The 27976-nt window shown below is 49.8% G+C and overlaps 1 protein-coding gene across 5 annotated transcripts in view; it reads right to left on the bottom strand.

The window, feature by feature from the left end:
* The window catches only part of Tnip1 (TNFAIP3 interacting protein 1), a 36085-nt gene that overhangs the window by 1696 nt on the left and 6413 nt on the right, over positions 1-27976 (bottom strand). For 3 of the 5 annotated variants that reach the window (XM_090321223.1, XM_090321224.1, XM_090321222.1), the window contains exons 2-17: positions 24057-24228; positions 22747-22881; positions 21815-21900; positions 21349-21432; positions 18701-18892; positions 17559-17653; positions 15349-15469; positions 12050-12139; positions 10996-11061; positions 10643-10783; positions 8022-8150; positions 5472-5600; positions 4125-4250; positions 3792-3857; positions 3380-3571; positions 2376-2463 (exon numbers count right to left, since the gene is read on the bottom strand). In XM_090321223.1, the coding sequence (XP_090177349.1) occupies positions 2376-2463; positions 3380-3571; positions 3792-3857; positions 4125-4250; positions 5472-5600; positions 8022-8150; positions 10643-10783; positions 10996-11061; positions 12050-12139; positions 15349-15469; positions 17559-17653; positions 18701-18892; positions 21349-21432; positions 21815-21900; positions 22747-22881; positions 24057-24192 (1876 nt within the window). In that variant the 5' untranslated portion in view covers positions 24193-24228. The remainder of the gene's footprint in view (positions 1-2375; positions 2464-3379; positions 3572-3791; positions 3858-4124; positions 4251-5471; positions 5601-8021; positions 8151-10642; positions 10784-10995; positions 11062-12049; positions 12140-15348; positions 15470-17558; positions 17654-18700; positions 18893-21348; positions 21433-21814; positions 21901-22746; positions 22882-24056; positions 24229-27976) is intronic. The other 2 variants (XM_090321226.1, XM_090321225.1) reach the window with 1 other exon arrangement.

The raw sequence follows: 27976 nt of genomic DNA, 5'->3' as shown, positions 1-27976 counted from the left end.
TAATCCCACGGAATCAGGAGGCTGAGATCTGAGAATGATGGTTCAGAGCCAGCCTTGGCAGATAAGTCTACCAGACTCCATCTTTTGAAATAACTAGCACAAAAAATGCCTGGAGTCATTGCTCATGTGGCTGTATACCAGCAGAGCAACATAAGGTCTTGAGTTCAAACCCTAGGGCTGCTCTCTCCCCATCAAGATACAATGCCAGCTGGGTGCTGATGGCTCACACCTGCAATCTTAGCTACTCAGGAGGATGAGATCTGAGGATCGTGGTTCAAAGCCAGCTTGGGCATGAAAGTCCATGAGACTCTTATCTCTAATGAATGACCAGAAAACTGGAAGCTGCACTGTGGCTCAACTGGTAGAGTGTTAGCCTTCAGCTGAAGAGTTCAGCTCAGGGACAGTGCCCAGGCCCAGACTTCAAGGCCAATGACCAATGCTGTGGCCCCCCCCCCAAAAAAAAAGACTTGATGCTATGTTTAGGATTCAGATGAGCTCTGCCCTATCATACTCTGCCATACCCTGCACCATATGGTCCTACCCACATCTCTCACCTTGTCTTGTTCTTCTCTTTCACTCTTTCTCTTGTTCTCCACTGCAGCCATGCTACTTTCCCTCAGACCCTTAAATTGACTACCATGTATCACTCTTACCACAGTATTATGGTTTGGATCTTACACGTCCCAGGCGCTAAAAGTATTATGGTTTGGATCTTACATGTCCCAGGTGCTAAAAGCTCAGTGGCCTATAAGCTGTTAGCAATAGAGCTGTCAGGAGGTGGTACCTAGTGGAAGGAAATGACATCACTGGAAGTGTGCCTTGAAGCAAGTACTGGGACCTCAATTCCTTCCTGCTTCTCTTTCTGGCTTCCTGGATGCCAAACCATCCTCTGCCTCATACTCTCACCATGATGTGCTGGACCACTCCAGGCTCAAAATGATAGGACCAAGTAGTTATGGACTGAAGGCTCTCACTGTGAGCCAGAACTTATGTTTCTCCTTAGCAAGTGACGATCTCAGGGATTTTGTCACAGAGACAGAAAGCTAACAATATTGCCATAAGAAGCAGGGTAAGGACTGGGAATGTGGCCTAGCGGTAGAGTGCTTGCCTAGCATGTACAAAGCCCTGAGTTCAATTCCTCGGTACTACATACACAGAAAAATTTGGAAGTGGTGCTATGGCTCAAGTAGAAGAGGGCTAGCCTTAAGGGACAGTACCCAGGCCCTGAGTTCAAGCCTCTGGCAACAACAACAACAACAACAACAAAAAAGAAAAGCCAGGCGCAGTGGCTTATATCTGTAATCCTGGCTAGTTAGGAGGCTGAGATCTGAGGATCGTGGTTCAAAGGCATCTCGGGCACTACAGTCCATGAGACTCTTATCTCCAATTAACCACCAGAAAGCCGGAAATGTTGCTTTGGCTCAAGAGGTAGGGCAGTAGAGCCTTGAGCTGAATAGCTCAGGGACAGCACCCAGGCACAGAGTTCAAGTGCCACAACTGACCAAAAAGAAAAAAAAAGAAGCAGGGTCATTGCTATATTTGGATTTTATAGTTTAGAATCCTTTGGAACTGGATTAGTGGGCTAGAAAAAGCTTATAATGATACACCCACCCAGCGTTTAATGGGTGAATGTGCCAAGAACTCAGAACAGCATGGTAGGGGGAATGGAACAGTGGGGCCTGGGCTCATGAGGTTTCAGATGGGAATGTGGACTTTTGGAAATTGGACAAGATGCCACTCATGTTACCTTCTAGCAAAGATCTTGTCTATGTTTTGTCCATGCCCTGAGATTTGTGTGATGCTGAGTTTAACGGGGTTGGGCTCATTCATCTGGTGGAGAAATTTATAAGGTAGCACAGTACTGGAGTAGTGGCAGGGCTATGACTGACTGCTTCTAGCCAAATTTACTCTAAAAATCAGGAGTCATTAAAAAAACAAAAAGATCCACGACTCCTCCTGCCATATCTGCCATGTGTAAGGAATGAATGAAACACTTTTATCCTCTCACCCTGCAATCAACTTGACTTCCTTTTTTTTTTTTTGCCAGTCCTGGGCTTGAGCTCAGGGCCTGAGCCCTGTCCTTGGACTTTCTCAAGGCTAGAGCTCTACCACTTGAGCCTCAGCACCATTTCCGGCTTTTGTCTATGTATGTGGTACCAAGGAATCGAACCCGGGTCTTCGTGCATGCTAGGCAAGCACTTTAACCACTAGGCCAAACTCCCGGCCTTGACTTCCTTTTTAACACTAGTTCAGAAGCTGGGCTTCTTCTTTACTAGGCTCCGGAAAAAACATTTCCTAACCTGGGACTTCCTGGTAGGGAATAAGTCATCTCTCCCAGGAGGAAGCAAGCTCTAGGGCCAGAGGACTACACTCACCTGGTTCTGTAGGCCTGGCCGTGGGCAGCTCTGCTTGGGAACTCTGATTTCGCATCCCTGCACAGGGTGGGCGCCAGGTATATTCTGGCTGTAATGAAATTGAGGCTTCATCAGTTACCTTAATTGAAACAACGGTAGAAGCTGCAATGCCACAGTATTACTAAATATGCATTAACCAAGTATAATTTAAGCCCTACAACTACCCAGGTTAGAGCTGGGAATGTGATTTAGTGGTAGAGTGCTTGCCTAGCTAGCATGCATAAGCCCTGGGATCTACCACATACACAGAAAAAGCCAGAAGTAGTACTGTGGCTTAAGTGGTAGAGGGCTAGCTTTGAGCAAAAGAAGCTCAAGAACAGTGCCCAGGCCCTGAGTTCAAGCCCTAGGACTGGACCAAAAAAAAATTAGTCTGTATTATTATTTTTTTTTTTGATTGGTCATGGGTCTTGAACTCTGGACCTGGGCACTGCCTGAGCTCTTTAGCTCAAGGCTAGCGTTCTACCACTTGAACCACAGTGCCACTTCCTTGAATCTGTATCTGATTCAGGAAGAGGTGGAGAAAGAGGAATGGAGGAACGAATATGATCAAAATACATTAGAAGCATGAAGAAAATGTCCCAGTGAAACCTACTATTCTGTGCATTAAAAAACTGAGAATGTAAGTCCAAAACAGGCAACAAATGAACGAAGTCTGAACACAAGACAAGAAAGGAGGTTGCTGCAGTTGCCCAAGGAGAGTTGGGGGGCCTGAGGTGCAGCTGTGGCAGAGACTGGAAAAGAGGGGCAGGTGACAGTGCTCTTTATAGAAAGAGTGAGAAGAGGAAAGCAAGCAGGACCAGAGAAGAAGAATAGAGGATGATACCAGGAGAGAGACCAGGGCGAAGCTCCAGACTGGATCCACAGGGGGACAATACAAAGTCAGGTCCTGGCCTGGACTCCCCAACCCTCCTTTGACTTCCCTCAGCTCTGGGGTACCCTGCAGGGAAGGAGTGGCACAGACTTACCAAATGGAAGAGGCGCAAGTTGGGGTGTGGGGGTGGGTGCTCCATGGCCATGGCGGGTGGAGGGTAGCGGATCTGGGACCAGTCTTCAAAGCCGTGGGGGGGCGCCATGGCTGGCATAGGAGGGTAGGCGTAGGGGTAGGCTCCGCACAGGTGCTCCGGGTGTGGCTCCACGTGGTAGCGCTCTCCTGAGGCCTGCAAGAAAAGGCTCATGTGGCTCTGCCTGCAGCCAGCCCCACAGGGCACCCCTCAGTGGCGCCCAGAGGGCTGCCGTACTCCTAGAACCCTAGGTCCCTTCGGGCACACCCAACATGACCTGAGCACTCTGTGCCAGGAATAGCGCCACCTATGCCTTGTTACCTTGGCAGGACACGATCAGAGGGCCCCACCAGACCACGCCCCTCCAGCCGCTCACCTTCGCTTTCCTCTTCTGTTGTTTCAGTGCTTCTCTGGCCTTCTCTTCATCTTTGAGTGCTTTGAGCTGGAGGAGGAGGGGAAGAAAAGCCTGTGTGCACAGGTGGCTCTGGCCAGCCCGGGGTCTAGGACACCTCTCTAGGGCTGGTGTGCTGTGCAGTGTTCTGCCTGAGGGTTGAATGAACACAGACCAGGAGGGTTTGTGCTTCTGTGAGCAAGTACGTGGATTTGTTCCTCTAGGCATTAGCACTGACGATGGAAGTGCAGGAGGGAGACACTGCCTCCTCCCATGAGGACAGGCTGATGCCCCTCCATGGTCCAGGGGGGCCCCTACCTGGGCATTGGATGACGTGACCTGGGCCTGCAATTTTTCCACCTGCTTCCTCAGCTCTTCCTTCTCCTCATTCATGCGTTCCCGGTCACTGCGCTCTCTCTGAAAGTCCTCCTCAAAGATCTTCACCTAGGGGAGACCCGGCCAGTGAGGGAGGGTGGGGTGAGCAGAGGCTTGAGGGTTCCTGAGCTCAGGACCAGACCTCACCTCTTCTGCATGGTCCTGAGGGGGTCCTGGGGCTTGGGATAGGAGTACCTCCAGCTCTAGCTCCACCTCCAATCTCACCCAGAATAATCCTGGATACCATTATCATAAGTTTGGGGCTTCAAGGCAGGCCCTTATTTGAATACGTGTTCCATGGTTTAAAATAAAAAGGATGGAGCCAGGCACCAGTGGCTCACGCCTGTAATCCTAGCTACTCAGGAGGCTGAGATCTGAGGAGCATGGCTCAAAGCCAGCCCAGTCACAAAAGTCCTAAGATTCTTTATCTCCAATGAACCTTACTTTCCTTAGTTTTTAGGCGAGGTCTTCTGCTAACTTTGCCTCAGCTGCTGGCTCCTTTCTCTGCCTCCTTAGTAGCGGGGACTATAGGAGTGTGCCACTATGCTTTATCTAAAATTTACTTTTTCTTTTTTTGTCTTTTGTCGTGGGAGCTGAACTCTGGGTCTGGGCACTGTCCCTTTAGCTCAAGGATATAGCTTTACCAATTGTGGCTGTGCCACTTCCAGTTTTCTGATGGTTAACTGGAGATAAGAGTCTCACAGACTTTGGTGCCCTGGCTAGCTCTGAACCATGATCCTCAGATCTCAGCCTCCTGAGTAGCTAAGATTATAGGTGTAAGCCACCAGTGCTGGCTTAAAACTTACTTTTAATTTTAGACAAAACTTTCAAAGGCAATAAAAAGTACATTACTAAACTCATAACTATAGTACAAAGTAATTTTTATTGAAGATTTTCCTCTACGAGCTTTTTTTTTTTTTTTGCCAGTCATGGGGCTTGAACTCAGGGCCTGGGCACTGTCCTTGGGCTTTCTCAAGGCTAGCATTCTACCACTCGAGCCACAGTACACATCTGGCTTTTTTCTATGTATGTAGTACCAAGGAATCAAACCCAGGGCTTTGTGCATGCTAGGTAAGCACTCTACCGTTAGGCCAAATTCCAGGTCCTAAAATTTACTTTCTACACACTAGGTAAATAAGAGCAGGGGAGGGACCCAGTGATGGCTAGTAGAGAGGTGACTGAGGTGAGGGACATGCAGCTGGAAAATATAAACTGGTAACTAACTAGGGACCCAGGCCCAGGGTCATATGACTCCAAATCCATCTTGGCCCCCACCCCCGCAAGCCTCACCTGCTGTTTCAGCAGCTCATTCTGGGTAACCAGTTCCTGCTTCCTCAGGAGGGCTCCGGCTCCCTCAGGGCTCCCATATGCTGCTGGGGATGAAGGGGGGGCCTGGATGCTCAGTGCTTCCTCCAGGGCCTGGGGTTGGGGAATAGACAGGACCATCAGCCCTGGAAACCAAGTCCCTTTGGACATCATTCTCGAAGACTGTCTTCTGGATAATAACCACACCACCAGTACCATGCAACAAATGATCTGATCAATAACACCGCGCATCTGTCTATCACTTCATGGAAACCTCATCATCATCCTGTAAGAAAGACTATGATCACATTTTACAGATGTGAAAACTGAGGCTCAGAGACCTCAGTGACTTACTCCAGGTCACACAGTTAGTCAGGGGCAATGGAAGGATTCCAACCCAGCCTAGGGTCTTATCTGGGGTCCTTGTGTAAGAGGGGATCTCGTTCTCTGAATAGGTGTGGCTCATTTCTTAGTACAGACCTAGGAAGAGTCTCAAGTCTTTGAAGGAAGCTGGTTTCTAACAGCTGCCCAGATTTCTCGGTGTCTCTTGGGTTTAGCCTTAAGCACCCCTTTCCTTCACTGAAGCACCCCTAACTACCTGCTCATCCTTCAGTTTCATTAACAGAACACCAACAGATGAGATCATAAAAATAAGACCAGAGATGGGTGCTGGTGGCTCATACCTGTAATCCTAGCTACTCAGGAACTCTGAGGATTGCGGCCACAAAGCCAGCCCAAGCAGGAAAATCCAGGGGACTCTTTATTTCTAACCAACCACCAGAAAAACCAAAGTGGGTCTGTTAACTTGTTACTACTTTACAACTCTGGACACCTTTCAGGCTGTTCACCCTTCCTCTCTCCATCTAGACCCTGGACTTCAGCCCTCCCAGGACTAGGGGCAAATAAGAGATTTTCCTCAGGGTACACTCCCTTTCCTCCCTCTCCTCCCCCTGAACCAGGAATAAATTCAAGATGCTCTGAAGGAAGGGATCCTCCTCCTTCTAACTTAACTCCCATTTTTTTTTTTGCCAGTCCTGGGGCTTGAACTCAGGGCCTGGGCACTGTCCCTGATCAACTTTTGCTCAAGGCTAGTGCTCTACCACATGAGCTACGGTGCCACTTCCAGCTTTTCTGTTTATGTGTACTGAGGAATGGAACTCAGGGCTGGCTTCATGCATGCTGGGCAAATTCTTTACCACCAAGTCATACTCCCAGTCCTAGTTAACCCGCTACCCCTTTTTCTTTTCTGGTCAGGGGGCTTGAATTCTGGGCCTGGGTGCTGTCCCTGAGCTTAGTGTTACTGCTCTACCACTTGAGCCACAGCACCATTTCCAATTTTACATGCACAGATTAAGGTCCAGCAACAGGCAAGGGATTGGTTTGAACTCATAGTCATGTCTTGCATAACTCACTTACCCGGGTGTCTGTGTGTGTGTGTGTGTGTGTGTGTGTGTGTGTGTGTGTGTAGATGTGCTAGTACTAGGCCTCATGCTCTCACTTGTTTTTTTTGAGCCATAGCCCTACTTCTGTGTGCTAGGATTACAGGCATGAGGCACTAGCATTTCTGCTCAGAACACCTACATGCTTGTCCTTCCAGGACAGCAGTGGAGAGCATTATGCCTGCATTGCGACCTCCAAATCTCCTGGCTCCTCACATGACACAGCTAATGCTGCTAAATAGCAATAAGCATGATTGAAGGTTGTCTTAGCAGGGTGACAACTAGGAAGTAGAGGAAGGAGAAACGGCCAGAGGACAGGCTAAGCAGTAAAGCTCACAACCCCTAGGCCTGGGGAGAACAAAACACTTCCTCTCTCGGCTCCACCATGCGGGCTCTTCCCTGACTCACAGAGGAAAGAAAGCAGGGTTGCCATGACCCTAACCAACCTGCACACAGCAAGACAAGGCCTGGAGAGGCTCAGCTCAACTAATCTAAATGGAGAAATGCTGAACCAGGGCTAGAGGAACTTGCCCTGGCTCACGCAACAGGGTTTCTGCTTTATCAGCCTCCACTGGGAATGCCCCATTCTCCAGATCCTACTTCATAGGGCTGAGAAAGCCTGACCACTCCCTCTAGCTGGGTAGTCCTTAACATGAGCTTGGTGCCAGCACTGAGGGAGGCTTGGGGTACATGCTGCTGAGTATGTGTATTTCTGATTGCTATGTGGGAAGATGGAGTGCAATGGGGAGTTACAGGAAACATGAGAAGAAGGAAGTTGGTGCTGGCGGGGTACTGGTGGCTCACACCCGTCATCCGAGCTACACAGGAGGCTGAGATCTGAGGACTGCACTTCAAAGCCAGCCCAGGCACAAAAGTGATACTCTTATCTTCAACAAACCCCAGAAAACCGGTCGTGGTGCTGCGTCTCAGAGTGGTAGGAAGCTAGCGCAAGGCAAGAGTGAGTCCAGGTGCCTCCCTGAGTGGGAAGGAAGGGCAGAGGGGGCAGAAATTGTGGATCATCCCTCCTGAGTTGGGGCTCAGGCAATGGAGTAGGCCTGGCAGCTGGGCTCGGGGCAGCCTTCTCCAAGACACCCACCTTGTTCAGCCGCTGGATCTCCTTTTCGTGGTACTCGCGCTGCCGGGTGAGCGGGCCCAGTTGGTCCTGCAGGTACTTGACCCGCTGCTGCAGCTCCTGGGTCTCTGCTGTCAGCTGCTCCTTGTTTGTCTGCAGGGAAGCACAGGCTTGGTAAACAGAGCCTCTCTAGGAACCTGGAAGCCTCGCTCACTCTCCTCTCCCCTCTCCCCTGCTGCCATGTTGCAGTACTCACTGGAAAGCACCTGGGGGCGGCAGGTCTGATTTTTCCAAATGCCAGGGTTAAGCGAGTTTTGTTTCATGAGTTCATAACATGAGTCACAGGGGATAGGGAGAGGGCTGTGATCCCCCAAACTGAATGTAAAATATTGTCCAAGTGTCTTTTTTGGGGATGGGAGCTAGTCTTGGGGCTTGAACTCAAGAGACTGGGCACTGTCCATGAGCTTCTTTTGCTTAAGGGCAGCACTTTACCACTTGAGCCACACCACCACTTCTAGCTCTTTCTGTTTCTGTGGCACTGAGAAATTGAATCCAGGGCTTCGTGCATGCTAGGCAAGCACTCTACCACTAAGCCACGTTCCCAGCCCTAAAAGCCAATTTTGTAGGGAGAAAGTGTAGTTTCCACCAGACTGACAGAGGGGTCTGCCGTGACTCACAGAGAATGATGAGTGGGAGAACCTCTAAAGATCCTCTTAAGTCTAAGTCTACAAAAAGGAGAATGCTCCAAGACACAAATGGGGTCAAGACCTAAATGGGGTCGGGTGTGATGGTGCACACCGGTAATTCCAGCTACCTGGAGACAGGAGGAATGGAGGCCAACCCAGGCAGAGTTGGTGTCAAAGCCCTATCTCAAAAATAAAACAACTGGGGCACGCCTAAGTGGTAGAGCTTCAGTCCAACACCCAGTATCACCATCACCAAAACCAAACAAACCCACTGTCTCTCTGTGTACAAGTAGACAGAAAGCCCAGAGACAGACAGGAGGCTGGGAAACCCATCACATGGGATCACGTGGATCAGGAGGCAGACCACAGGATCAGTGTCCACCCAGTTCTGAGTGACCTTCAAGTCCAAACCGGCAGTGAGCTGTGTCCAGCAGAGAAGGCGTAAGGCGGGCTTGGTGAGGGCAGGCGGGGGCTGTCCTGACTCCCCACTGCCTGGCTTGCCCACATCTTGATCTACAGGACACGCGCGGGATTGGACCCCATCTGCTCAAGTCGGGAGAGCAGGGGCCAGGGGCAGTATGTGTCCCAAGTGCTCTGCCCTCCAGAGAAAACATGGGATCGACCTCTTCCTCCCAGGCTAACCCTCAGAAAAGGACCTGGGAGAGTCACAAGCTAAGGAAGAGCTTCCACACATAATCCACAGTGAGAAGTTCTTTCTTTTTTTCTTTTCTTTTTTGGCCAGTCCTGGGGCTCGAACTCAAGGCCTAAGCACTATCCTTGGGCTTTCTCAAGGCTAGAGCTCTACCACTTGAGCCACAGCACCATTTCTGGCTTTTTCCTGTGTATGTGGTACCGAGGAATTGAACCCAGGTCTTGGTGCATGCTAGGCAAGCACTCTACCACTAGGCCAAACTCCCGGCCCTTGCCTCTTTTTTTTTTTTTTTGCTAATCTTGGCGCTTGAACTCAGGGCCTGCACACTGTCCTGGGGCTTTCTCAAGGCTAGCAAGCTACCACTTGAGCCACAGCACTACTTCTGGCTTTTTCTGTGTATGTGGTACTGTGTATGTGGGCTTCATGCATGCTAGGAATGCATTTTACCACTAAGCTACACTCCCGGCCCCATATTCGCTTTTTTTTTTTTTTTAAACCTAGTTGTGTGGCATGATCTCTGATAATAGAGAACTGATTCTAATGCCTAGCTCAGTGCCTAGGATATGCTCTGAGGGAAATTGCTGACAGGATAAACAAATGAAACTGTCTTGTTCAGCCTCTTGCCTACAAAGCACTCTCAGATCTCACCTTCCTGAGTAGCAAGGGTTACAGGTGTGAGCTACAGGTGCCCAGCTTGTATCTTTCATATGATCTCTTTCTCTGTATAGTTCCTCAGTCTGTAAGGTTCTCTCTCTCCCCTTTTTTGGGTGTGTGTGTGTGTGTGTGTGTGTGTGTGAATGTGTGTATGTGTGCATGCATGCTAGTCCTAGGACTTAAAGTTGAAGCCTGGGTGCTGTCCCTGAGCTTCCTTTTTGCTTAAGCTTATTGTTTGAACACTAAGTGCTCAACAGTGCTTGTTGCTCTACCACTTGAGCCACAGCTCTACTTCTGGCTTTTCTGCAGTTTACTAGAGGTAAGAGTCTCACCCCAAGCTGAATTTGAACTGTGATCCTCAAATCTCAAGCCTCCTGAGTAACTAGGATTACAGGCATGAGCTACAGGAGCCCAGCTTGTAAGATTTTCAATAATCAAAAAGTTCTTCCAAATGAAAATAACAATACTTGAAAAGCTAGCCTAATCTTCTCAATTTTCAGAAGAGAAACTGATACACAAGGAGGGAAAATACCTTTGTCTGGGGCTATAGAGCCCTTGGCCCTGTGTCTAGAACCCCCAACTCCATCCCTGCTCATTGATGGCATGCATTCTTGGCTACCCAGGAGAGGAGCCTGGAACCACAGGGCCAGCACCTCACTTGCCTCCTCCATTTCGATCTTGGACTTGGCCAGGAGGAGCTTGCGGTCAAAGTCACGCTGCTTCTGCTCCCGCTCCGCCTCCAGATCAGTCACCTGCTTCTGCAGGTCCACCAGCTTCTGCCGCAGCTCAGTGATCTGGGTTGAGAGGCAAAGGCCCGAGTGTGAGCAATGGGAGGGTGTAGCAGCACCCCCATACCCCTCCCCTCAACACTGCCACCCAGCTTCTCCTCCGGGCCATCCTGGGGCTCAGCTCAGCCCCTCCTCCCCCCCAAGGCTCAATGCTGCTGAGAAAGAAGTTGCAAGATAAAAACTGGGTAGGCCTGGAGAGCTCAGACAGGAACCCTTACCTTCTGCTCATACTGCTGCTTCATGGACCGGAAATGATGGTCCCACTGCTTGTTCACCTCCAGCAGCTGAGAGGGAGAGGCCAGGCTTAGAAGAGGAGGAACTAGAGGTGCCTACTCCCTGCCCCCTCCTTCCCAAAGAGCATGCGACACGTGACAATGGTGGCTATGGCACCTGCCCCATCTCTACCTTCCTCAAAGGGCCCCAACTTTTGTTCACAGCTGCTTCTCACCCAGGCCAGTAAGAATAACAAGACACTGGAAACAGCCGTCACTGTGGGGGCACAACTGGGGGCAAGCACCTCTGCAGAAGGTGATTTGGACGGTGTATTTGGGTGTTTGCACAGAAAGCATAAACAGGAGGATCAAGGTCCAGGCCAGTTAGAGCCTATATGCAAGATGCCAGTTCAAAAAAGGTAGTAAAATGTCCAGGAAATGTAGGTAAGAATTTTTGTTTTTATTTTTTTGCTGGTATTAGAGCTTGAACTTAGGACCTGTGTGCTGTCCCTGAGCGTTTTTTCATAACTAATTTACTTTATTGTTATTATAGAGGTGATGTACAGAGGGATTACAATCGTGAGTCAGTAATGAGTACATTTCCCTTTGTACAGTGTCTTCTGTTCCCTCACTTTCTCCCAGTCCCTCCTCCCTCCTGTTTCTGACCACGAGTTGTATAGTTCACTTTCATCAGTACCCAGTGGTGTCTATGAGACTCTGATCTCCAATGACCCATCAAAAAACCGGAAGTGACACTGTGGCTCAAAGTGGTAGAATGCTAGCCTTGAGCGGAGGAGCTTAGAGATAGTACCCAGGCCCTGAGTTCAAGCCCTATTTCCGACTAAACAACCAACCAACCAAACAACAACCACCACCAAAAAGAAACCAGCAGCAAAATGGGCTTATCAGCAGTATGTCTGCATAGCAAGTACAAGGTCCTGAGTTTAAACCCTAGTACCACCCTAAACAATAAAATGGCAATAAAGTACACTATATTCTCTCAAGTTCTAAGAAAACACTAATTATAAGTCTTCCCTGTTTACCCCTTCAAGCCCTCTACCTCCATGCGCTGCTGCTCCAGTATCTTCACTTTCTTCTCAGCTGCACCCAAGGCCACCACTTCTGGAACCTTTCCCGCCATCACATTAGCCTGGGGAGAAATGCCCAGGGTCTCATGTAAAGCTTTCCATGCATAAACTTTTCCTCCCACCTTTTTTTTTTTTTTTTTTTGGTGCTGATCCTAGGGCTTGAACTCAAGAGCCCTGCGTGCTGTCCCTGAGCTTTTTTGCTCAAGGTTAATTCCATCACAGAGAGCCACAGCTTCCACTTACGGCTTTTTTGGTAGTTTATTGGAGATAAGAATCTCATGAACTTTCCTGCCCAGTCTGGCTTGGAACCATGATCTTCAGATCTCAGCCTCTGGAGTAGCTAGAACTACAGACATGAGCCACAGCATGCGACCATTTCCTACCATTCTTTTAAGTCTCCTCTGCTGTCCCATGCCTACCTTCTGGAAGTCTATGGGAAGAATCTGGCCTCTTCTCTGATGCAGGTACTGTGGGGAATACCACTGCTCCCTCTCCTCCCTCCATCTCTACACAACTATCACCCCAAATCCTTTGGCCTGGAAGACTAGAGTTACAAAAACTCTGTAAAAGTTGAGGTTTTATGGAGGGGATAAATTTGATTGAAATTATATTGTTATGTACGAATAGTGCTGTCTCAATGAAACCCCTAAAAAATATATGCTAATAAAAAAAAACCTTTAAAAAAGCTCAAGTAGTAGAATGGAAGAAATACAAGTTGTCATTAGACGTGGTAAGTGAGGTCCACAGATGGGTAGTAAAATCAGTGAGGAGAGGACTGAGGATAAAGCTCAGTGATTGAGCACTCTGTTTTTTTTTTTTTTTTCCTTCCCCTTCCAGTACTGGGTCTTGAGCACTGTCCTTGGACTTTCTCAAGGCTACTACCTGAGCCACCGCACCACTTCTGGCTTTTTCTATGTACATAGTACAGAGAAATCGAACCTGGGTCTTTGGGCATGCTAGACAACCACTCTACTACTAGGCCAAACTCCCAGCCCGGGCACTTACTTATGTGTGTGGCAGTACTGAGGCTTGAACTCAGGGATTGGGTATTATCTCTCAGCTTTTTTTTTTTTTCTAATTAAAAAATTTCTTAACATTGATGTTTACATCATATTTCAAATGTCATGTTTAACAAACAAGTATTCAAGAAGGGAATCTCTCTATATAATCACTGGCATATAGATTTTAGAACATAATTAAAATTAAGATCCCTCAGTTTTTTTACTCAAGGCTGATACTCTTACCACTTAAACCATAACTCCACTGCCCACTTTTTAGTAGTTAATTGGAGAGAAGAGTCTCACAGACTTCAATGCCTAGGTTGGCTTCAAACCTGGATCTTTAGATCTCAGCCTCCTAATCCTATAGCTAGAATTATGGGGTGGACCAGAGGTGCTCAGCCTAACTAGTAGGTTGGATTCAAACAACAACAAAAGAACCTGAGTTAAAGACTCGTAAAGCCTGCAGTAGAGTTTGGGTGTCACCAATGCTAATTCCTAGTCTTAATAATTGGACTGCAGTTAGATAAGATGGTGGAAACATGGTATGTAAGTTGGTTAGGGGAAGCTAGAAGAAAGAGATATAGGGACTGAATTCTGGACTTGTTCTGTGTAAGCTTAAAGCAAACTCTAAATACCATTTTAAAAAAATTAGGAAGTGTTGAGGTGGCGTTTACACGAACAAGATTGGGCATGTAGAATTGAACACTTGCTCTTATTTCCACCTTTCTGGGATGCTGGCCAAGAGCAGGACTTCTGCTGTCTCTAGGCCTCAGCATGTGAACATGAACCAGAGACTGGTGGATCTCTGATATAGGAGGTTACCCTCTGATTCTAATTTGTCTTATTTTTCTGTTCTCATATTCTCTCTACTCCTTTCCTTTCAGATCTCCTTCACACCTCCCCTCCAGGCTTGGGGCAGGGTGTACAGGTATAATTGTTAGGTTCAGGTGCCCTCTACAGGCAAAAGCCTGTAAGTGTACCTATGATGCTAAAGATCAGGTCATACAGGGACCTCAGTGCTGTAAAATGTAACAGGACAGACAGACATTTGCCATTGAGCATATTTCCCATGTCTGCCTGACAGCAAGTAACACAGAGATCTTGGTTGCATGATGGCACATGACCTCTCAGATCCTTCTGCTGCTGCTGAAAAGGGAGGAGTCACTCTAGCCCTGCCTATTATTCAGACAGAAGGAGGTCCAGGTGAGAAATCATGAGTTTGCAAATCCTGAGTAAGCTCTTTACTGCCACAGGAATGTAGGAATTAAGTTATTAAGATAATTACTACTACTGTATATGCTTAAGGCTTTCTGAAGATATTGAGCCCTACAGTGCAGCTACTAAACCCCATTTAAGGTGGGGGGTGGGGGAGGTGGAAGACATATGAAGCTGGGAGCTGGGAGCTCATGCCTATAATCCTAGCTACTTAGGAGGCTAAGAGCTAAGGATCATGGTTCAAAGCCAGCCCAGGCAGAAAAGTCAGTGAAATTCTTATCTTTAAGTAATCACCAGAAAATCAGAAGTGGTGCCATGGCTCAAGTGGTAGAGCACTAGCCTTGAGCTGAAGACCTCAGACACAGTGCCCAGACTGAGTTCAAGCCCCACAACCCCCCAAAATGTGTGTGTGTGTGTGTGTGTGTGTGTGTGTGTGTGTGTGTGTGTGTGTGTGTGTGTATGAGATGAGACACAGGGTCAGGGGTGAAGAGAGGGCAAGGGGCACTTTGGAGCTGGGTATGTGCCACAGCGGGGCCTGGAGGTAGGAGGGAAAAGTGGAACCGGGCTGTGGCATGACCCGGCTGTACTGATGCTGTGGCACTATCTTCTCTCTTCTTCCAGGGCTTCAGGGGTACAGGACCATGGAAACTCAGCAGGATCCCAGTCCACCCCCTATATCAGACTTTTGGCAGTCACCCTTGACAAACGACGTATTTATGGATCCGTGTCCAGATTAAGCAAAAGATGCCACGCCAGCTTCTCTGAGCAATGGCTGAAGGACTGAGGCTAGTCAGCTAGGAGAGGAGAAGGCACGTGGGGGCAGGGAGCCACGTAACTGAAGCAGTTCTGGACAATGGGAAGATCTATGGGGTTAAAGGCAGGAGTAGAAACATCAGGGAGGCAGATATTGCAGACCAAATCATGTAAACACCATCTACCAATCAGAAAGAACCTTCCACCGGAATAACTGAGTGCAGAAGTGCAAGCTCATTGCCTCTGGAGGTGAGAAGAGGCTGGGGACTGAGCTGCTCCAGAAGGGATTTCTGATCACATACCTGCTGCCCGGTCACTCCTTTCTTGCTGGCACCTTCTATCTTTGGGGAGCCTGGATGCCCACCAGCACCCTCTTTGTTGTTGCTGCTCATCAACAACTTCTTGAGTTCCATATTTTCCTCCCTGTGGTGGAGACAAACAGAGGAGTCTCAGTGCCTCTGGCTAAGGAGCTAGCATGTGATTTTAGCGGAGCTGGGTATTGGGAGAACCCAGTGCTGTATGTGGGCTTCCCGAAGTCTCTGATCCTCAATGGCAGGCTGTCTTCAATGCTTATATACATGACATCTTCAAGATATACCCAAAGGCATTAGATAACCAGTCCCAAACCAGGGAGAAAGCTCCACCAGTTACCTCCAAACGGCCTTGATGGAACAGGGAGATGCCTGCAGAGTGCTGGTCCTCTCTGCGCACCCAATACTACCTACTGTTCTCTTGGGAACAGAAGGAGCTGACTGCAGGCCCAGAGCCTGTGGTAGCCAATGTCCTTTACCATAGCCTCTTAACATCCTTTCAGCTTCACTGGCCATTTGGAACAGGTGATGCTGGATTCCATTAGTCCAGTTCAAGTTTCCTTTACAATAGTGTGCGTGTGCGTGTGTGTGTGTGTGTTGCTGGTGCTGGAGTTTAAACTCTAGGCCTGGGCACTGCCCCTGAACAACTTTTGCTCAAGACTAGTGCTTTACCCCTTGAGCCACAGTGCCACTTTCATCTTTTTTTTTTTCTTCTGCCAGTCCCGGGCTTAGGCTCAGGGCCTGAGCACTATCCTTGGGTTTTTCTCAAGGCTAGAGCTCTACCACTTGATCCACAGCACCACTTCTGGCTTTTTTCTATGGATGTGGTACCAAAAGAATCAAATCTGGGCATGAGCCACTAGCAACCATCCCCTTTCAGTCATTTCTAGTAGAAATACGAATTAAAGGAAAATCTGAAGTATACATTAAGACTGATGATACAGGGCAGAATAAAAGTGATGGGGAGCCAGGTGTGGTATCTCACACCTATAATCCTGGCTACTCAGGAGGCTGAGATCCAAGGATCGTAGTTCAAAGCCAACCCAGGCACAAAAGTCCGTGAGACTCTTATCTCCAATTAACCACCAGAAAACCAGACGTGGTGCTATGGCTCAAGTGGTAGAGTGATAGCCTTAAGCTAAAGAGCTCAGGGACAGTGTCCAGGCCCAGAGTTCAAGCCCCACAACCCCCCCCCCAAAAAAAAGTGATGGGATTCAGGGAACTAAAGAAACACATCAGGTCATATTCCCTCTGCCAGCTGGGTTCCCACTCATTAGCCACACCAATAAGTGAAGTGGTTTCCATGGGCCACACAATAGAAACTTACATTCTTCCTTCTAATCCTTCTAACCCTTCAGCCTGAGGTTTTGTGCCTACAGATTAAGTCAATAAGGCATAAAACCTCAACTGCTTAGCCATCCAGAAGTCAACAAATATATGTTGATTAGAAATGGCAGTGGCTCAGTACTTAACAAATATGTGCACACACTGAAGTCTGTTGACTGAGTTCAGGAGAGCACAGATGTCTCCTGCATGGATTGAGCCCAGCCTAACGTAATCCTGCACATTCCCCAGGACATTACCCACAACACAGGCAGAGATCATGGCCACTGTTAGAGCTCATAGAGCAAGGGGACTCAGGGTCCCCCGGACACACCCTGAAGCGAGTCCCTGCACCTCTCCCTTCCTATACAGAGGGCCTTCTGAGTTCTGACAGTCAAGTTCAGGTGTGGTCTCGGGTGAAACACAGACTCCACATCTCACCTCAGACCCACCACCTCAACTTTGAGACAGGAGGGGTAAGAGTACAAGCTGCTAGCCTGTCCTCTGGATTCTCAGATCAGCCTGAGGCCCTTTCAAGTCCAGACCAGGGATAGCAGATGTGTTCAAGAAACCAGTAGCCAACAGGGGGCAGCAGAGTCCTGACTCTCTCCCAAATAGCCAGCCAGAGGACAATCAGCAAGCTGAGGAGCAGGGCTGCGGGCTGGGGGTGGGGGGATAATTTGTATCAGCCTTGTCTATCTCCAAGGTAATCACAGGGTCCCAGGAGAAATTACCAAAGGAGCTAGAGAGGACCAAGGGATCTGGCACTTATCCTAGCAGAGTTTTGAGCACAAGTTCTCCAGGGCCCCGATCCTCATCTGCAAAAGCAGTGGAAGGGATCACTTCCTGCCCACCCTGCTCCTGGCGCCTGCGCTTACCGCAGCCTTTCGGCAGCCTGGTCCCGCTGTTCCAGGCCCTTGTCAAGCTTGGCCTTCAGAGCCTCATTCTCCTTGCGAAGCTGCTCACATAAGGTCTGCGGAGGAGAGAGGTGGATGGGAAGTGAGGATTAGGAGGGGTACATCCCAATACAGCTGACACAGAAGGATGGGGCACCCCCAATATCAGATCACTTCTAACTGGCCTCACCCAGGTAGCATCTAGACCACCAGGGTCCTTGAGGCACCCTTTGGGGGGCCAGCTATGAGGATGTGCATGGAAGAGTCAGTAGGCTGTGGTCCTCCCTGTCAGAGCTTCCCCTCTGCCTCTCTTTTCCCACAGTGCTTTGCTGGCTGTCTTCTCCTTTACAGGTATATAAACAGAGGATGACTCACATTCAGCTGTCAAGTCACCGCCATTTCTTTTGCTCACATTCTTCTGCTTTCATTCTCTCTCTCTCTTTTTTTTTTGCCAGTCCTGGGCTTGAGCTCAGGATGTGAGCTCGAGAGATGCTGCCCAGCGATGTGGGCACTTGGGGCTTTCACCAAATGCCCACTGAGAATCCAATGTGTGCTGGTCTTGCAAGGGTACTTGTCCTAACACTGTGTGCCAGCTTAAAAAGCTGAGTAACTTCTCTCTATTTTAAAGGAAGGGAGGAGCTGGGAACGAGGCCTAGTGGTAGAGTGCTTGCTTAGCATACATGAAACCCTGGGCTCGATTTCTCAAGACCACATACACAGAAAAAGCTGGAAGTGGTCCTGTGACTCAAGTGGTAGAGTGCTAGCCTTGAGAAAGCTCAAGGACAGTGCCCAGGCTGTGAGTTCAAGCCCCAAGACAGGCAAAAATAAAATAAAAGTTATTCCTTTTGGTTTTCTCACCTAGGAAGTGGGAATATTGACAGAACATGTAAGGAGCTCTTCCCCCAGGAAGAACAAAGACAGGGCCACACTCGATCTGCCACATCCACACCCGCAGCTAGGAATAAGCACTCCTTACTCTCCACTTGCCCATTTCCTTCCTCTTCCTCCTACAATCCCCCAACTTCCTAACTCAGTTCACCACTGTAAGAAGAAGCCCCAAGTATGCCCTGCCATGCGGCCCTCAGAGGCTTCCATAGTCAGGGAGCCCTCGCTGCCTGCCTCACCTGCAGGATGGAGGTGCGCTGCTCATTCTTGTGCACCTTGGAGGCCAGCCGGTTGAACTCGAGCGCCATGCGGCCCAGGTGGGTGAAGAGCTGGCTGTGGTCGGGCTCCTCGGCACACACGCTCAGCGTGGTCTCCAGGCGCTGCAGGTGCAGCATCAGGTTGCTGTCCTCATGGGGCAGGGGACCCAGTTCCTGGTGGGGGGAGAAGGTGATGAGGACTTCAGTGAGGCCTGAACAGGTAATGCCAGGCCAGTTCTCCCACGGTTTCTGCATTCCCCATGACTCAGTCCCCCCAACCCCCACCCCGGGGGGCCCCAGCTCAGCCCAGGGAAATTCTGCAGTTACACAGGCTCCCTGTCTGGGGCTGAGTCAGAGGAGGATGTAGAACTCCCAGGCCAATCGATAGCCGGCTTAGCAGCACCCAGGGCCACTTTCATCCCACACTCTGCTTTAGTGCCTGCCGGTGAATCAGATTTCCCTCGGGCCTTAGCACCCTCATCCACTCCATACACACACAAGCCTTTCCTGCTCTTCCACCTCACGGGGCTCTCACAGGAGGAATGAAGCCAGGAGAGGTGAGTGGGGGTGTGGGGGAAGAGATCCAGACACACATAGAGAGAGAGAGAGAATCCCTATGGTCACAGGCCTACTTCCTTAGCTCAGGGAGACATCCAGTGAAGGGTTTACTCACAACTTCATTTTCTGCCAGAAAATGGTCCAAGCATTCACCTGCTTCTTGAACCATCAAGACACCCCATCCTCAAACCAGATTAAGAATCATAGCTCCAATACTGTGAAGAATTCCAGTCTAGTGAACTATATAAGAAACGGAACAAACGGAGTGGCTCACACAGGTAATCCTAGCAATTCAAGAGGCTGAGAAATGGAAGATTGCTGTTAGAAGCTGGACCAAGTAGGAAAGTCTGTGAGACTCCATCTCCAACTAACCAGCAAAAATCTAGGCTGGAGGCATGGCAAGTGGCAAAGTGCAGCTGAAGTGGCAGAGTACTAGCCATAAGTGAAAAAGATAAGGGAAGCCGGGCCCTGCTGACTCATGCATCGAAGTCTAGCTACTCAGTAGGCTGCGATCTAAGGATCACAGTTCAAAGCCAGCCTGAGCAGGAAAGTCCATGAGATTCTTATCTCCAATTAATCACCAGAAAACTGAAAGTGGTAGAGCACTAGCCTTGAGCCGAAGAGCTCAAGGAAGTGTCCAGGCCCCAGAGTTCAAGTCCCACGATAGAAACACACACACACACACACACACACACACACACACACACACACACACTCTATCTCTCTTTCTCTCTCTTTCTCTTTCACACACACACACACACACACACACACACACACACACACGAGCAAGTGAGTATAAGGCTCTGGACTTCAAGCTCCAGAAAAAAAAGCAAGTCAATCCCACTTTCTCTTTGTGTTAAGAGCACGCCCACCAAAGACACCGCCTTGGTTAAGACCATGCTGGGTCCACAGACCCAAAATGACACATTTTTTCTGATGCCATCAGGCCTGGCCGGATCCCTGGTTGGTCCCAAGTGCCCAAGTACTAGGCCAGCCTTCCTCTCATCAAGGCTCATGAAGTCCTTCCTATCCCTCAGATCTCACCAACTAACCTATACGCTTCCAGAAGGGAGTGGTTTGGCCTTGGCTTAGTGCAGACCAGACACACCGGAGGGCCAGGAAAGAACTAATGAAAGAGATTAAAACCCTGGTTCATTAGGAGAACTCAAAGACGGGCACAAGGCCTATGTACATCTGAACACAAAATCATATGTATCAAAATGAAAAACAAAAGTACAGTTCAAAGTCAGAGTGAAATGGTCTCTGAGTGGAGGATCTTGCTGCCTTGGCCAGCCAGCATCTCACAGCCCTTGGGATAGAAAGACAAGGGAGCTAAGGTCCCAGGAGACAAGAGAACCCTGTCCCATGTTCAGAGCTGCCAGATGGGGTGATGAGCCTCTGCGTGCTGAAAGCAGGATGCTTGTACAAGCTGGCCAGTCCCTTGCAAAAGTAATCAGCAACAAAGGAGCCACATGAGCCACTTGAGCCACAGCCACCTTTGAACCAGGCTGTCGAGACTGGAGTGTCAGTGAAGGGTTAGGACATGTAATGCTGCTATAACAACTGGAAAACTCCAAAGGGAAGACCAGGGGAAGGCAAGGATAAAACTGAAGACCTCTGGCAGCAGGTGCTAGAAGATACAGAACAAGGATGCAGGTTGACTACTCCAGAGTTTCAAGGCTTGTGCTGTGTGTGGATGTGTTGAGAAAGTTTAGCCTCCAACCTATGTACTCCTGGAAGGAGCCAAGAACCTGTGGAAGGGGTTCTGGACCCTTTCTCCTCCCCTACCCACTGCCTAGGAGCCCACAGACTCCCCAAATCTGAGTCATAACACGTGAATGGACTTGCTCAGAAACTCATAGGCCTGACAAAGTACCGGGTTTCCCCAACCTGGGGAAGTCTCCAGCCTGGAGATTTGCATATGAGCACCAGAAGCACGCCCTTCTCCAGCCCCTGTGTATTCCCATGTGACTCCAGGGAGCCCAAGGGATCCCAGGGTGGGTCCCCATGCCTCTCCCTCAGGAGGCTGAGATGGAGAGGAGACAGTACGATGGGCTGGCCTAGCCACTCACCATTGTGTTTCTGGCGTGACTGCTGCTCTCTGGTGGAGAACTCTGCTCCTCAGTGGGGACCACTTCAAATTCAGAGGAGGTGCCCTGTGCAAAAGGCAGTTAGGAGCTACCCAAGAACAATAATCCTGGCCTTCTCCTGGCGCCCCACTGCTGAGAGCAGCAAGGGTGTTCAAGGAAAGGACAGGTTTCTTTTCACATCTGAGACTGAGTCCCGCTGAGCTCCCAGTCAGACTGCAGACAGGCACCAGAACCCTTGAGTGAGCTGAGGTCACAGCCTTCCCTGGCTAATCTGTTCCATCTGTTAGCAATGACTGTGCCCCGCCAGTGCTTCAGAAGCCAGCTTTTTAATATCTGGCTAGCCAGACGGCACAGTCTTGATCCCAACCCTCTTTCTTCAGGTCCTTGTATCAGCCAGCAGGACCCTGAGGTCAGGTGACCTCCAGCCATGACTCCAAATGCAACTTACACTGGATGGAGGTTTGGGAACTGGTGCTGGCTGCTCGCTGGAACATACAGGGGTAGCAGGAGGTACTGGCACATTGGAATCCTTTCCTGGAAAATCAAGATAGCATAGTTGTAGACACTGGGAAGCTAAGGAGCCTAGAGACTGGTCCTTCAGGCTCTCCCAGCCTATGGGGGGGGGGGCCCGGTGGTAGCTCAGTGCCTCACTGTGGGTAGCCCTGGCATCAATCGGGGCTCAGGATGCCGAGTGGGCATGCGCAGATGGGGGTTGGAAATGGCTACTGGCCATTTTCCTCCCTTTGTCTATTCAGAAAATATCACGACCAAAGGGCACGCTATCACCCAGCCCAGGGAGGGACCAACAGGTGGTGCTGCAGCAGACTTTGTCCTGGACTTGGGGACATACTGGAGTCAGGCAGGGTGGCAACACACAGGGCTTCAGTCCCTGGTCACTGTTGTTCTTTCCCTTAACAGGGAAAGTATGTATTCGTACACTGAAATACACCATAGCTGGCTAATGAGTGCAGAGTCTTCTCTCTACCTCAGCCCTAAGATGCCAAACAGAAGGAAGGACAGCCCAGAGGACTTTTATTCTTATGCCACCTCAGTGTGGTAAGAGATGAGATGGCTGGCTGCCTGGAGTGCTATGGTTGGCATATAATTGCTAAGTATCTGTTGAATAAATATGCCAATAAAGGTCCTGAGGCCACATCTTGGACTCAAGTGAAATGCGGTGATTGACTACTACTGTCTGCCAGGGCCTCAGGAGGGGCTGAGTCACCGGTCAATTGTAACAAGATTATTTCTGATCTGACCTTCTTGGGGAATGGAGGAGGGATCTGTAGCCTCAGGGTAAATCCTGTGGTCTCACTGGATCAGGGAGTTAAGCAAGAGGAACGGAGGTTCAGCAGTTTAGGTGCCCACATGCTTCTGTACCTGTGAGCTCAGCCAGGTGGTCGAAGGAGTCCAGGCAGGGAGAAGGCGGTGCGTGCGGCTCATTGTCCTTGACCAGCTCCTCTGCCTTCTGCCGCAGCCTGGACGCTTCCATCTGAGATTCTTCCAGAAGCTCCCCTAGAGGGATGGGGAGGGAGAAGCGGGCCATCTCTCAGCCCGGTGCACTGGCTCTCCCCACCCTGCCAGAGCCCGGATGCTGAGGCTCTGTTATACAACCCCGACTACTTTGTGGGAAGGCAGGACCAATCACTTTCTGATTCTTCACTAGATACAGGCCGGAGCAAGGAAGAGGACCCAGCAAGCCAGGAAACTGGGCAGGGGAGGTGAGAGGGGAGGAGAGGGGCTGGGACACAGGGAAAGCCTCCCGCTCTCTTTACTGGCTTCCTCATGCTATACCATCCCCTCCATCACCGGCCAGGTCCTCCACTGTGGTAGTCTAGAGAGCCAGAGGCTGCTGCAGGAGGGGAGCCTGGGTAGTACCTAGGCCTCAGTTTCCCTTCCTCAACTAGGAAGGGGAACTCCACCCTCCCTCCCATCTGCCATCCCAGGCAGGGATGTACCAAGGAGAGAAGAAGCATTTTCAAACTCATTCTCCAGGGAGGGGGTAGGAGGGAAGGAAATAGGGACAAAAACATAAGAAGGGGTATCAATGTCTGAGAAGTAATGCACCTACTATCTGGCGAATGTAACTGTAACCCCTCTATACATTACCTTGATAACAAAAAAATAAAACAAACAAACAAACAAACAATGACAACAACAACAAAAAAACTCATTCTCCAGGCTGAGACCAGAGAAAGGAGCAAAGGAGGAAGTTGAGGAATTGACAAGGTGGGAATCCCTGACGCCTGCATGGAGGAGGTGGCACCAACTAGGTGCCTGGGACACTGCAGTGGTATGGAGGAATGTGGGGCTGCTTCAGGCAGTAGAGACAGCTGCTCAGAAGCCAGAAGAGAAGTTGAGGGGTCTACTGTGCCTCATTTCAAGCCAGCTTGGCTCCTCTACCTCACAAAGGTGAGAGCCTTCTGGGTCCAGACCTGTGAATTGGGCCTTCTGGTCCCCCCCCCCCCGCCCGCCCTTCCCAGGACATCCTTCCAGGTCCCTCTAAGACTTGCAGGGGGTGGTGAGGCATCAGGGCCTGGACCGCTGCCCCAGTGTTAGGGATGCGCATAAGGACCCATGGTGGGTGGTGTGGGCAGAGGCCGGCCTGTGTTCTCTCCTGACGGGTGGAGGGGCTGGGGTCTTGGGCTGCAAGAAGGGGGCTCACCAGCAGAGGGTATGGTCTGCTTTACCTAACATCTTTATCCCTTGTATTTTTTCCTTCAGCCGGGAATTCTCCTCCACTAGGCGCTCAAAAGCTGCGGACACCTCTCCTGGGGGTCCAGTGCCCCCAGGGTCGTAGATCCGGTAGGGTCCTCTCCCTTCCATGAGGGTGGCTCAGCCCCTGCCGTGATGCCCACCTGGCTGTAAGGACAACAGCAGTATATCAAGGGGCTGGCCAGGTCATTGGGGCACCTTTTGCTGGGGGTGTTCTAAGCTTGCCAACACCCCAAAACACAGTCCCTAGAACCCCAAATAGGACACATTACTTGAGGAATGGTCTGACCATAGAACAGCCGAGCAGAACAGTACCTCCTTTAACTGCATACTCTGCAGATCATATTAATATTTCATATTAATATTTCATATGAATGCAACTGACGAACGACACTCATTCCATTTCGCAGTTTCCTGTACAGATCATTTAGTTAAAATATGTCAACTAGCCAGACGCTGATGACTCAGGCCGTTAATCTTAGCTCCTCAGGAGGCTGAGACCTGAGGATTGCAGTTCAAAGCCAGCTTAAGCAGGAAAGTCCGTGAGACTCTTATCGTCAAATCCACCAGAAAACTGGAAGCGGCACAGTGGCTCAAAGCGGTAGCCTTGAGCCAAAGAGCTCAGGGACAGCGCCCAGGGCCCTGAGTTCAAACCCCACAACCAAAAAAATAGAATAAAATATCAACTATAGGGATGGGCTTCAAGTCCACGTCCTATGTAACGTTGATGACCATGGCATCAAGGCACCATAGGATTGTAGGAAGTCCCCCCTCCACTCCAAGAGGGGAAGCGAGAATCTTAGACAGTGATCCTCAAAGTGAAGAAGAAAAACTCTGACTCATACTCAATATTGTCACCCTCCTCCTTTGGTCTCAGATCACGAATAATCTGTCCCTTCCAGTTCTAAGAAATAGAATTTTCCATCTAACAACTCTGTGCAGTAACTCTCGCTTAACCTGTTCAATTTCATCTGCTCCCCTCTCTCCTACTTGAAGTCACCCTCAATCATTTCTGCATCATGGTTCTATAACCTGGTGGAGAAACTCTGTTGGTTAGTTCATTCATTCATTCATTCATTCATCCCTTCACCAATGACTGACCTTCCTTGGGGTGAGCACTAGTCTGGGTGCAAACAAAACAGACAGAATCCTCTGTGAAGATTATATCCTAATAGCAGAGGCAGCCAGGGGTGTTAGGGACACAATACTCCATGTGACAAAAACCAAGCAGGCAAGGATGGGGCAGGGACTCCAGTTTTGGTTTTTTTTTAAATTTTTGTTTTTGCCAGTCCTGGGTTTGAGCTCAGGGCCTGAGCACTGTCCTTGGACTTTCTCAAGGCTAGAGCTCTACCACTTGAACTTCAGCATCACTTCCAGCTTTTTTCTATGTATGTGGTACCAAGGAATCGAACCTGGGTCTTTGTGCATGCTAGGCAAGCACTCTACCACTAGGCCAAACTCCCGGCCCCAGGGACTTCAGTTTTATGTGGAGAACCAGGAGAAGCCTCAGGAAGAATATTCTAGGCAGGGAACAGGAAAGGCAAAGGCTGAGCCAGCCTCGGAGCCGCACAAACCCCTCTCCCATGTACAAGAGCTCAGGGGCATCGTTCCCCAGGGGGTGCCCTCAGGAAGTACTCAGGAATTCTGAATTCTTTTCCCAAGGCAACAGTTGCTGGTTCCTAAGAAGTAGCAAGGGGTTCACCCAGAGTATCAGTGACACAGAACAGACTAGAAAGGAGACAAGCGTTAGCCAAGCAGGCCTTGGCCCCACACACTCTCTTGAACAAGGCAGTCACGCCCTGCCAGGTCCCATGAGACAAAGGACAATGGCCCACATACGGGAAGGTCATGCCTGCTAGAGGTGACTTGTTTTTAACCTGAAAGGTCAATGTGAAACAGTACTGTGATAAGGAGCCTGTGGGGGTGGTTCACTTGGTGTGACAAAGAGCTAAGACACTCAGATTGGCTGATGGCCCGAATGTCCTCCCTGCCCACTCCCCCATGCTTGCCAGTAGGCCTGATAGGCCTGACTGGAGCCAGAATCAGCCTGTGTGGCTCACACTTTGCTGGGCAGGAGCTTACTTTACCTATCTCTGGGCTCCTGTCACAGACCAGGGATGGTGGGCCATCCCTGGGAACTGAGGGCTGCAAGGAGATTGGGGATACCTTAAGTGACAAGTGGCCTGGCTCCTGTCCACCATTCTGCGGGTGCCCTAAACCTTTCCACAGTCCACCCCGCTTGGGGACGGGGGTCCCTGTCTCCCTCAAGGTTGGCTCCCTTGGAAGATCAGAAGCTCTGAGAGTAGATCTCTGCTCTGCACACCTGTGTGTCCAGGCATCTCCAGAGCCTCCGAGTCTCCACACCGCTGATTCACAGCAGGGAGATGGCAGGGCCCTGCCCTCGCCCTGAGAGGCCACACACTTGTGAGCACTGGCCAGACGTGTATGCACAGGTAATTAAGATTTTATCCAAGTACTTTTTTTCCCATCTGATATCACAAAAAGCTCTGGGAAGAAGTTGGGGCCAAGATGTGTTTGACAGACTATATTGGGCTGTATGTACAGCGTGTGTGTGTGTGTGTGTGTGTGTGTGTGTGTGTGTGTGTGTGTGTGTGTGTGTGTGTTGGCTGTACTGACGTTTGCTAGGAAAGCACTCTACATTTAGGCCATGCTCTAGTCCTTTTGTTTGCCTTAGTCATTTGTTGGCTAGGATTTTGTGTTTTCTCCCCAGGACAGTCTTGAGTCACTGAGATCACAGGTCTGTTCTGTCTTGCCCTATTTGTTAGTTGAGGTCTCACAAACTTTTTGCCGAGGATAGCCTAGAACTGCATTTCTGTTGATCTCTACCTTCTAAATAGCTAGGATTAGAGGCATGAAGCCCCTGTGCCTGGCCCACAAGCCCAGTTTATAATGGTTCTAGTTAGCTAGCTGCATCTTGGGCCCAGCTACACATTGCAGCTCTGGAGATATGAAGCTTTCCCCCACTCGGGAGGGAGCAGCTATGTCTGCCTCCTTAGCTGTCAGGAGTGAACAGGGGTGCTGGCAGACATGGTAGGGATAGGTAAAAGGAAGGGGGTTACCAAGACAGAAAGCTCAGAGTGGAAGCTATGTCTATAATCTTAGCTAATCAGGAGGCTGAGATCTGAGGATTCAGGTTCAAAGCCAGCAGCTAAAACAGGAAAGTCAGTGAGACTCTTTATCACCAACCAACTACTCAGAAAAAGCCAGAAGTGGCATTGTGGTTCAAGTGGCAGAGCAATAACCTGGAGCTAAGGCTCAGGGACAGCACCCAGGACCTGAGTTCAAGCCCCAAGATCAGCATCAAAATAAATAAATAGCACAGAAAGCATTCAGGGGTGTTTTGCTTTCCTGGCATGGCCAGCCCTGTCCAGTCCTGACATGCAGGGTGGGGAGCAGGGGCAAACGAGCCTTCTGTGGAGTCACCCCAAGAGCCCCATTACCCCCACAAAGCAGTCCCAGGCGCCTGCTCAACACCTATGCTAAAGTTCAGCATGGATCCTGTGGGCATCTGGACCCTTCGGGCACCTGGAGACCCTGTGGGCATCTGGCTAAGGTGAGAGGGACAGTGACAATTTGTAAGCATCACTGTGTGCGGCCAGTGAGCTGCAGTACTATGCAAATGACTTCATTTTCCTCTCACCACCCAGGGACAAAACTCATGACTCTGCTTTCAACAAGGAGCCTCACCTTATACCTAGACAGTATTCTATTTTTCACACCAGGATTCGAACTAAGAGAGCTGAAGTCATCTCCCTGAGGACACACAGCTGATTCGTGGTAGAACAAAGAATCCTACTTTGATCTTTGAGGCTGGAACACTGGTGTCCATCTCACCATTTTGCACTGCTCAGGGAGGCTGGAGGCCAAAGCTGAG

Source organism: Megascapheus bottae, chromosome 29 (assembly GCF_031878675.1).
Source record: "Megascapheus bottae isolate mThoBot1 chromosome 29, mThoBot2.hap1, whole genome shotgun sequence".
NCBI classification, from domain to species: domain Eukaryota; kingdom Metazoa; phylum Chordata; class Mammalia; order Rodentia; family Geomyidae; genus Megascapheus; species Megascapheus bottae.
This window is presented reverse-complemented; position numbering and strand designations above follow the sequence as displayed.